General features: G+C 42.7%; 1 protein-coding gene across 1 annotated transcript; it reads right to left on the bottom strand.

Moving 5' to 3' along the window:
- Positions 1-2419: 2419 nt before the first annotated feature.
- LOC135619359 (uncharacterized) lies at positions 2420-10382 on the bottom strand. The gene is made up of 3 exons (XM_065121289.1): positions 10244-10382; positions 4535-8431; positions 2420-2722 (listed from the first exon to the last, which is right to left on the bottom strand). The coding sequence occupies exon 2, from the start codon at positions 5750-5752 to the stop codon at positions 4682-4684; it is 1071 nt and encodes a 356-aa protein (XP_064977361.1). The 5' UTR covers positions 5753-8431; positions 10244-10382; the 3' UTR covers positions 2420-2722; positions 4535-4681.
- Positions 10383-11557: the final 1175 nt, after the last annotated feature.

The raw sequence follows: 11557 nt of genomic DNA, 5'->3' as shown, positions 1-11557 counted from the left end.
AGACTTGCTAAAATGGTTTAATATTAATAGTTCAAAGGCTATCAATACTCCTATGAGTACCTCCACTAAGTTAGGCATTGACAAAGATGGAGAAAGCTTTGATCAAAATGCTTATAGAGGTATGATAGGTAGTTTACTATACCTCACCACAACAAGACCGAACATTATGTTTAGCATAGGACTTTGTGCTATATTTCAATCTAATCCTAAGCTATCTCATCGTAAAGCAGTTAAAAGAATTTTTAGATATCTTAAAGGAATCACTAATCTAGGATTATGGTATCCAAAATCTAAAAACTTTGAATTAATTGCTTATACTGATGTGGATTTTGCTGGATGTAGATTAGATAGAAAAAATACATCCAAAACATGTCAATTCTTAGGTCATGCACTTGTTGTTAAGATCGAGAGCACTAAGAGGGGGGGGGTGAATTAGTGCAGCGGAAATCTTACAGCGATTTTAAAAACGAAAGCTGCGTTCGTCGGATAAAAAATGATTTCGATATAAAAGCAGAATCACAGTGCAGTTTGCGTCTAAGCGCAGTTTTGCGTCTAAGCGCAGTTTGCGTCTAAACACAGTTTGCGTCTAAGCGCAGTTTGCGTCTAAGCACAGTTTGCGTCTAAGCGCAGTTTGCGTCTAAACTCAGTTTTACGTCCAAACGCAGTTTTACGTCTAAACGCAGTTTTACGTCTAAACGCAGTTTTACGTCTAAACGCAGTTTTGCGTCTAAACGCAGTTTTACGTCTAAACGCAGTTTTACGTCTAAACGCAATTTTGCGTCTAAACGCAGTTTTACGTCTAAACGTAATTTTACGTCTAAATGTAGTTTTGCGTCTAAAAGCAGTTTTGAACCTTGAAAAGCGTTTTACGTAGAAAGCAATTTGCAGTTATAAATGGAATCCGAATGTAAGCGTAAACTGCAGTGTGAAGATCGTACGAAAACATGATTTACGTTTGAATGCAGATTCTGAAAGATCAGAGCTTAGAAACTCGTTCGTAACGGCGCAGAGGGCAGTAGCAATGTAGGAGGTTTGCAGTAATGATAAAGTGCTCAAAGTAAAAGCAAACCAGAGATTTAGAGTGGTTCGGTCAGTCTTGACCTACTCCACTTTTGGCTTCCTCCTCCGACGAGGTCACCGACGTCAACTAGCTGCCTTCCTTCAATGGGCGAAGGCTAACTGCCCTTTTACAGTTTCTCTCCTTTTGACAGGCTTAGGAGACAACCTTTACAGATCCTTTCTCTCCTCTCTTTACAACTTAAGACTTGAAGAACAGAAGGAGGAGAACTTTAGGACTTTACACAAATTTGAGCTCTTAGAATCACTGAAAATATCAAGAATTCGGTGTGGATCTGTATCTTTTCAGTGCTGAATGGGTGGGGTATTTATAGGCCCCATCCCAGTTCAAATTTGGAGCTCAAAACGATCAAATCGATCAAATCCCAGAATTCCGGGATCAGGCGGTTGCACCTCTTGACTGGAGAGGTTGCACTGCCTGGCAGAGCTCGGAGACTGAGCCCAGGCGGTTGCACCTCTCTGTCAGAGGCAGTTGCACCGCCTGAGTCTGGCTCGAAGACAGAGCCCCCGGCGGTGCCACCTCTTGACTGAGGCGGTTGCACCGCTCTGCCAGAGCTCGAAGACCGAGCTCAGGCGGTGCTACCTCTCTGTTAGGGCGGTTCCACCACCCAGTCTAGCTCGAAGACTGAGCTCTGGGCGGTTGCACCGCCTGGCTGGGGCGGTTGCACCGCCCAGTCTCGCAGCCCTGGCGGTTGCACCTCCTGGCCTAGGCGGTTGCACCGCCTGGTGCAATCAAGGTCCGAATGGTTCGCTCCATTCGGCCCAATTTGAATCTTTTCAGGGGCCCAATTGCCCCAAGATTAAGCTAATGGGCTCACCTCCCATTTTCAATCTTAATCATCATGCTAACTACGATTAACTCTAAGACAACTTCTGCAGCTATGCTCCGATGCGTCAATCGCTTCTTCCGGCGAGTTTCCGGCGAACTTCCGTCGATCATCCGATAAACCCTCGGTGATCCTTCTGCGGACATCCGGCATACTCCTGGACTTTGCGACGATCCACTTGGCGAGTTCCGACGAGCTTCGCTTGGCAAGCTTCTGGACTTCTCGGATCTGTTCTCGCTGAACCTCCGACGACCGTCCGAACTTCCGTCGAACTCCCAACGTGATCATGATCTTGACTCCGGCGCAACACCTGCTGCTTTATGTCTTCATTGTTGTCACGCCCCTCTAAATATCCATGATTTTTAAAATTTTCGTCACAGACCAATCCAGGATCCAAACTAACGTTTGAGGACACTGAAAACATTCTATTCATATTCACATCCATAAAACCTGTGCAGTTTATAATCATATATCACATCACTCGATAATTCACATTTATGGCAACCCAAGCCAACTTGACAAACATGAACAACATTTATAAATCCACAAGCTAAATAAATTATACAATCAGAACTCCAACTATTCACCACAAGTTCATATCACCATAAATTAGACTTAACATTCTGAAATTCCAAATAAGAGAGATCTCCTAACACTTTGACACAGTATATCCATTTCGGTTCATCAACAACATTTCATTACATACAAGACATACTTATACAACAATATCATAATAACCAACCAGACTTGCCCATTATTCTGAATAGCTATCCACTGCCTCAGCCCATATCAAACATCTCGAAGAGTGACAAGCTGACCTGAAAGATTTATATAACAACGGAGTGAGCCAAAAACGGCTCAGCAAGTGACAAAGCATATTCAGAACAAAAGGAACGGTTTCAAACGAGTAAGGTATCATAATGCAAGGCAGAATACAAGAATTCTCAAGGATACCATCTCAATAGATACCAAATCATACGTATCATGTCATTCAAAACATATTTGATCCATAACGAATGGGGCATAGAGTAATTGGAACATATCAATGGCAGATAGGACATTTCAGAACATATCAGTTCATAGCAAATGGAGCACAGAGTAATTGGAGCATATCAATGGCATATGAAATGTTCCGGAGCATATCAACGGCATATGGAACATTTCGAAGCATATCATCAGTGAATGAAGCATTTCAGAGCATATCGAAAACAAATATCGTGCAGAAGCTCAAACGTCGTCTTTGACGTTGCAAACATATCAATCTTATCCAAAGCATGTACAGAAACACATAACCAAAGCTCTGGATATCATATCAAACATACAGAAGGTGTAGTGGGATCTCAGTCAGAATGTGATTCATCCATTTCTGAATGACCACCTGACAAAAGTCTACAATATCCCACATAACGGGACCCCACAAAGCGGGCAAATAAGCGCATACCAGAATATCCCACAAAGCGGGACCCCACAAAGCGGGCAAATAGCGCATACCAGAATATCCCACAAAGCGGGACCCCACAAAGCGGGCAAATCAGCGCATACCTTTTACCATTTCTGGCAAAGGTCCAGACAATCCCACACACCAGAGTACAAAAGGACAGTATCAACAATAAGTAGCATATATCGGAAGCACACGCGGAACAACAAACGTACATGTGCCTTTACGAGTCAATCCGAAGTAAGCAATAATCTTTCACAAGTATATTCAGATTTGAAGGGAATTGAAAGCAAGGGCACATATGGAATCCAAGCAATCACAAATAACTCAATTCATTAAGAAGATTTGATGAATTCAATGTCCAAAGGAATGAAACTGGAATAGGCACATATCGAAAGCAAATGCGGAACAATAGGATATACATGTGCCTATATGAGTCAATACGATATAGCATAAACGTTACACAACAGTTTTCAAGAATGCAATAATTTTAAGGACAAGAGCATACAAGAATTCAAAGTAGTAATATAAAGCTCAATTGAATAAGAAGGCTAAAGGATATCAATTTCCAAAGGAATGAAACCAGAATATGAGAAATCGACCAAAGCTCGATTTCTGGCAAAATACAGAAGGCACATTGAACAAATGATTCAAACTATCAATCGTGCTCCAATTTACTCAGAAATAATCATTGGATAATACTTTCAGATAAGACAGGCTTCATATGAATTGAACTGTCCAACAGAGAGAGTTACAAATAATTTGGTAAGCAAGAGTCATAGAACAAAATCTCTGTTGGCAGAATTCATAATGTCAGATTCAACAGATAACTGGGCAGGTGTTTGGATTCCAAATCTTTCAATCCATATATCAAAGAAAGGTCTACGAGTCTAGTTTCCAATGAAATCAGTTTTGAACAAATCAGAGTTTCCAACAAAGACTTATAGGCAGCTCGGTATCAAAAGGTCAGAATCTCAAAAGTTGCACAGATTCGAATCGTTACGTTTAAACAGGAGATATAACAAATGCAAGGCTAGAACAATTTAAAGTTCCTCATATTCAAAGCAAAAGTAGAGATAAAAATGGCAGTGAGGAAGATCAGGATACTTGCAATAAGACATATCAGAGCAATTATAGGAGAAACGATCAGGGAACTTGCAATAGAAAGGATTGAAACAAGCGGGAAACTTGCCTTTCAAAGATTTCGATCCGAAGATCCAAAGAAGGTGCCAGCCCAAATCCTTCTACTTTTTCTCCGTGTCCTCTCTCTGTTTCGTTTTGTGCTCCCGTTTTCTTCCTTTCTTCGTAACTACATCACGTGTCGAACATCGAGGCACAGTCACCTGCTCTCTCTTACTCTCATTCCTTCTTTTTCTTTCCCAAACGCAGCTGCCACAGCCGCTGCCACAATCGCAGCCACGATCGCAACTGCGGTCACAACCGCAGCCCCCTTCCACTGCACTATTTCCTTCTTCCCTTCTCTCGTTCCTACTCTTTCTCTTTCCCAAAACCAGCTACTGCAGCCACCACCGCTGCCGCAGCTACCGCAGCCAACGTTGCAGCCGCAGCCGGAGTCGCAGCCACGGCCGCAGCCACCACACTCGCAGCCTCTTCTTCCTCCCCTGCTCATCTTCCTCTCCTTCTTCTCTTCCAACTGCAGCTGCCACTGCCGCAGCTGCCACCCCTTCTCCTCTTCCTCTCTTCTTCCTCTCCTTCCCTTTCTCTTCTTCTTCCTTTCCTTCTCTTCTTTCCCAGCCACAGCTGCAGCTGCCATCACCGCAGCCGCAGCCCCTTCTCCTCTTCCTCTCTTCTTCCTCTCCTTCCCTTTCTCTTCTTCTTCCTTTCCTTTTTCTCTTTCCCTGCCACAGCTGCAGCTGCCATCGCCGCAGCCGCAGCCCCTTCTCCTCTTCCTCTCTTCTTCCTCTCCTTCCCTTTCCCTCTTCTTCCTTTCCTTTTTCTCTTCCTCTTTCCCTGCCATAGCTGCAGCTGCCACAACCGCAGCCGCAGCTACTTCTTTCCCTTCTCCTCTTCCTTCTCCTTCCTTTCTTCTTCTTCTCTCCCCGCTGCAACTGCTGCAGTCGCGGCCGCAGCCACGGCCGCAACCTCTCCCTCCTCCCCTGCTCATCTTCCTCTTCTTCTTCTCTTCCAGCTGCAGCTGCCATCGCCGCAGCTGCAGCCCCTTCTTCCCCGGCGTCACACACACCCTCTCCTCTGTTTCCTCTGCAGGAAACAGAGGTATCACACCTCTTTCTCTTCCTCTTCTTCTTCTTCTCCTCTTCCCCTCTTCCCTTTTCCTCCCCAAGGCCACACATCTCCTCGCTGCAGCCTTGCCGCAGCTATCTTCTTCTTCTTCTTCTTCTTCTTCTTCTTCTTCTTCTTCTTCCCTTTTCATCCTCAACGCCCCACACATCCTCTCCTCTGTTTCCACCTGCGGGAAACAGAGGTGCTGCAGCCCTGGCTGCTGCAGCTGCCTCTCTTTTCCCTCTTCTTCTCCTTCTCTTCTTCTCCTCTACCCTTTTCCTCCCCAAAGCCACACACCTCCTCGCTGCAGCCTTGCCGCAGCTATCCTCCTCTCTTCTTCTTCTTCTTCTTCTCTTCTCCCTCTTCTTCCTCTCTTCTTCTCCCCACGCCCCACAGCTCCTCGCTGCAGCCCTCGCTGCAGCCACCTCCTCTTCTTCTTCTTCTTCTCTTCTCCCTCTTCTTCCTCTCTTCTTCCTCCTCTCTTCTTTTCCCTCTTCTTCTTCTTTTCTTCACTCCTCATGCCCCACCGCTCCTCTCTGTTTCTGGAAGAAACAGAGTGCGTGGGAGGCGGTGGGATAATACCGAATTTTCGGTTTTCCCTTTTTTTTTCTTTTTTTTGCAACTTAGCAGTTTAGTCCTTGTAATTTCTATATTTACATATAGGTCCTCCAATTTACATATAAATCTTTATTAATAATTTTTAAAAGCGAGGGATATTACACTCTCCCCCCCTTAAAAGAAAATTTAGTCCTCTAAATTGATCATAACTCAATCGATGAAAAGATGAGGATTATGATATCTTTATTTCCTCCTCCTACTCTTAAATAGTTTCATCAATACAATACAATTACATAATTATCCACGAGTGACCGAAATATTCTCCTCCTTGATCCTCAATAGACGGTAACCCGACCTTCAATCAATTTCTAAAAATACTTGCGTACCCTGTAATTAATCGAGCAAGTCGTTACTTCAGAAAATACTCGTTTTTTGATGGTCACCTAATTCAACTATCTATAATCAATACAAAGCCTCAATGTTCCATCCATCTTTTAACTAACACCGGAGCACCCCATGATGAAATATTAAGACAAATAAAATCCTCATTTAATAATCCATGTAGTTGCTTTTCTAATTCCACTTACTCAAATGATATCTTTCTGTAAAGAGGCTTAGATTTTAGGATTGTCCCAAGGACCAAATCAAAAGCAAAATCACATTTGGAGGTAATCCAAACAAGTCATCCTGGGATACATTAGGCAAGGAGATAAATAATGTCCAATACTCTCAAAATAAAAGATCGGCTGATCAAATATGCAAAAAGTGATCATTTGTTATATACCAATCCATACTGGTATGTTAGGAAGATAGCCAATCCATACCAAGTATAATATCAAAACTCCAAATCTCTAGGAGAACTAAATCAGCATAAATTCAAGTTCTCCAATAAGAATCAGACAAGAGGACCAGATTCAACTTCGTTATCAAAGAATCTCCAATGATCGTATTTACTTATAGCACATAATGTAGTGGTCTAGGTTGAATACCCAAGTGATAAGCAAAATATTACGAATCAAATCGTAGATTGGACCCATGGTCGAAGAAATATTTGCATTCTTTCATAAACATGCATAATACCTTTGACCACTAATTCAGAAGTTTCAGAATCATATTCAGTGATAGCATACACTCTTACATGGGCTGATGATTTAGGAGGCAGTGACTCTTTCTTCTTGTTCAAAGGGCAAACTTTTATTTTATGATCCAACTTTCTACAAGCAAAATAGACTCCAATCACCCGAAAACACAAACTTGTTTCATAATTTAACTTGTAATTCACACATGATTAAGTCTTTGGTGGTGACTTTCCTTTTCAAATCCAAATGTCTTGACCCTCTTATCATTACTTTCTGATTCATTTCCAATCATATTCTTATTGGTAAACTTGTCCTTATCATTCTTGTCACTGATCTCCAAAAATTCTTTTCATTGTTGCCAATAATAGTCAGCCTCTACTTCCAATATAAGGTGGCAAAAGAAATCTTTTGATCATCAAAATAATTTTATACATCAAATATCTTCTCTGTTTGCATCATTCATTTTTCTACCACCAATGAAATTAGGTCCACCATGCTTCCGCTGCGCCACTCTGATTCAATATCCCCGATTACCCCTTTCATCCCACTTAATTAATCAAAATCAGATGAAGTAGGAGGACTAAATGTCATCGTCATCCTAGATTCCTAAAATACATCAAAGAAAATTTCCACCAATCACTATAGTTTCATTAGACCTCAATATATTTTGCACGTCAACATATCAAATATTTCAGTAATCCTCAAACAATGCTCTGATACCACCTCTGTCACGCCCCTCTAAATATCCATGATTTTTAAAATTTTCGTCACAGACCAATCCAGGATCCAAACTAACGTTTGAGGACACTGAAAACATTCTATTCATATTCACATCCATAAAACCTGTGCAGTTTATAATCATATATCACATCACTCGATAATTCACATTTATGGCAACCCAAGCCAACTTGACAAACATGAACAACATTTATAAATCCACAAGCTAAATAAATTATACAATCAGAACTCCAACTATTCACCACAAGTTCATATCACCATAAATTAGACTTAACATTCTGAAATTCCAAATAAGAGAGATCTCCTAACACTTTGACACAGTATATCCATTTCGGTTCATCAACAACATTTCATTACATACAAGACATACTTATACAACAATATCATAATAACCAACCAGACTTGCCCATTATTCTGAATAGCTATCCACTGCCTCAGCCCATATCAAACATCTCGAAGAGTGACAAGCTGACCTGAAAGATTTATATAACAACGGAGTGAGCCAAAAACGGCTCAGCAAGTGACAAAGCATATTCAGAACAAAAGGAACGGTTTCAAACGAGTAAGGTATCATAATGCAAGGCAGAATACAAGAATTCTCAAGGATACCATCTCAATAGATACCAAATCATACGTATCATGTCATTCAAAACATATTTGATCCATAACGAATGGGGCATAGAGTAATTGGAACATATCAATGGCAGATAGGACATTTCAGAACATATCAGTTCATAGCAAATGGAGCACAGAGTAATTGGAGCATATCAATGGCATATGAAATGTTCCGGAGCATATCAACGGCATATGGAACATTTCGAAGCATATCATCAGTGAATGAAGCATTTCAGAGCATATCGAAAACAAATATCGTGCAGAAGCTCAAACGTCGTCTTTGACGTTGCAAACATATCAATCTTATCCAAAGCATGTACAGAAACACATAACCAAAGCTCTGGATATCATATCAAACATACAGAAGGTGTAGTGGGATCTCAGTCAGAATGTGATTCATCCATTTCTGAATGACCACCTGACAAAAGTCTACAATATCCCACATAACGGGACCCCACAAAGAGGGCAAATAAGCGCATACCAGAATATCCCACAAAGCGGGACCCCACAAAGCGGGCAAATAGCGCATACCAGAATATCCCACAAAGCGGGACCCCACAAAGCGGGCAAATCAGCGCATACCTTTTACCATTTCTGGCAAAGGTCCAGACAATCCCACACACCAGAGTACAAAAGGACAGTATCAACAATAAGTAGCATATATCGGAAGCACACGCGGAACAACAAACGTACATGTGCCTTTACGAGTCAATCCGAAGTAAGCAATAATCTTTCACAAGTATATTCAGATTTGAAGGGAATTGAAAGCAAGGGCACATATGGAATCCAAGCAATCACAAATAACTCAATTCATTAAGAAGATTTGATGAATTCAATGTCCAAAGGAATGAAACTGGAATAGGCACATATCGAAAGCAAATGCGGAACAATAGGATATACATGTGCCTATATGAGTCAATACGATATAGCATAAACGTTACACAACAGTTTTCAAGAATGCAATAATTTTAAGGACAAGAGCATACAAGAATTCAAAGTAGTAATATAAAGCTCAATTGAATAAGAAGGCTAAAGGATATCAATTTCCAAAGGAATGAAACCAGAATATGAGAAATCGACCAAAGCTCGATTTCTGGCAAAATACAGAAGGCACATTGAACAAATGATTCAAACTATCAATCGTGCTCCAATTTACTCAGAAATAATCATTGGATAATACTTTCAGATAAGACAGGCTTCATATGAATTGAACTGTCCAACAGAGAGAGTTACAAATAATTTGGTAAGCAAGAGTCATAGAACAAAATCTCTGTTGGCAGAATTCATAATGTCAGATTCAACAGATAACTGGGCAGGTGTTTGGATTCCAAATCTTTCAATCCATATATCAAAGAAAGGTCTACGAGTCTAGTTTCCAATGAAATCAGTTTTGAACAAATCAGAGTTTCCAACAAAGACTTATAGGCAGCTCGGTATCAAAAGGTCAGAATCTCAAAAGTTGCACAGATTCGAATCGTTACGTTTAAACAGGAGATATAACAAATGCAAGGCTAGAACAATTTAAAGTTCCTCATATTCAAAGCAAAAGTAGAGATAAAAATGGCAGTGAGGAAGATCAGGATACTTGCAATAAGACATATCAGAGCAATTATAGGAGAAACGATCAGGGAACTTGCAATAGAAAGGATTGAAACAAGCGGGAAACTTGCCTTTCAAAGATTTCGATCCGAAGATCCAAAGAAGGTGCCAGCCCAAATCCTTCTACTTTTTCTCCGTGTCCTCTCTCTGTTTCGTTTTGTGCTCCCGTTTTCTTCCTTTCTTCGTAACTACATCACGTGTCGAACATCGAGGCACAGTCACCTGCTCTCTCTTACTCTCATTCCTTCTTTTTCTTTCCCAAACGCAGCTGCCACAGCCGCTGCCACAATCGCAGCCACGACCGCAACTGCGGTCACAACCGCAGCCCCCTTCCACTGCACTATTTCCTTCTTCCCTTCTCTCGTTCCTACTCTTTCTCTTTCCCAAAACCAGCTACTGCAGCCACCACCGCTGCCGCAGCTACCGCAGCCAACGTTGCAGCCGCAGCCGGAGTCGCAGCCACGGCCGCAGCCACCACACTCGCAGCCTCTTCTTCCTCCCCTGCTCATCTTCCTCTCCTTCTTCTCTTCCAACTGCAGCTGCCACTGCCGCAGCTGCCACCCCTTCTCCTCTTCCTCTCTTCTTCCTCTCCTTCCCTTTCTCTTCTTCTTCCTTTCCTTCTCTTCTTTCCCAGCCACAGCTGCAGCTGCCATCACCGCAGCCGCAGCCCCTTCTCCTCTTCCTCTCTTCTTCCTCTCCTTCCCTTTCTCTTCTTCTTCCTTTCCTTTTTCTCTTTCCCTGCCACAGCTGCAGCTGCCATCGCCGCAGCCGCAGCCCCTTCTCCTCTTCCTCTCTTCTTCCTCTCCTTCCCTTTCCCTCTTCTTCCTTTCCTTTTTCTCTTCCTCTTTCCCTGCCATAGCTGCAGCTGCCACAACCGCAGCCGCAGCTACTTCTTTCCCTTCTCCTCTTCCTTCTCCTTCCTTTCTTCTTCTTCTCTCCCCGCTGCAACTGCTGCAGTCGCGGCCGCAGCCACGGCCGCAACCTCTCCCTCCTCCCCTGCTCATCTTCCTCTTCTTCTTCTCTTCCAGCTGCAGCTGCCATCGCCGCAGCTGCAGCCCCTTCTTCCCCGGCGTCACACACACCCTCTCCTCTGTTTCCTCTGCAGGAAACAGAGGTATCACACCTCTTTCTCTTCCTCTTCTTCTTCTTCTCCTCTTCCCCTCTTCCCTTTTCCTCCCCAAGGCCACACATCTCCTCGCTGCAGCCTTGCCGCAGCTATCTTCTTCTTCTTCTTCTTCTTCTTCTTCTTCTTCTTCTTCTTCCCTTTTCATCCTCAACGCCCCACACATCCTCTCCTCTGTTTCCACCTGCGGGAAACAGAGGTGCTGCAGCCCTGGCTGCTGCAGCTGCCTCTCTTTTCCCTCTTCTTCTCCTTCTCTTCTTCT

This window comes from Musa acuminata, chromosome BXJ2-8 (genome assembly GCF_036884655.1).
Source record: "Musa acuminata AAA Group cultivar baxijiao chromosome BXJ2-8, Cavendish_Baxijiao_AAA, whole genome shotgun sequence".
NCBI classification, from domain to species: domain Eukaryota; kingdom Viridiplantae; phylum Streptophyta; class Magnoliopsida; order Zingiberales; family Musaceae; genus Musa; species Musa acuminata.
The sequence above is the reverse complement of the archived record's forward strand: the minus strand, read 5'-3'. Positions and strand labels throughout refer to the sequence as shown.

Excerpts from the sequence above, each read along its gene's own strand:
- LOC135619359 (XM_065121289.1), bottom strand. The coding sequence starts at position 5,752 with ATGTGTGGGGCGTTGAGGATGAAAAGGGAAGAAGAAGAAGAAGAAGAA.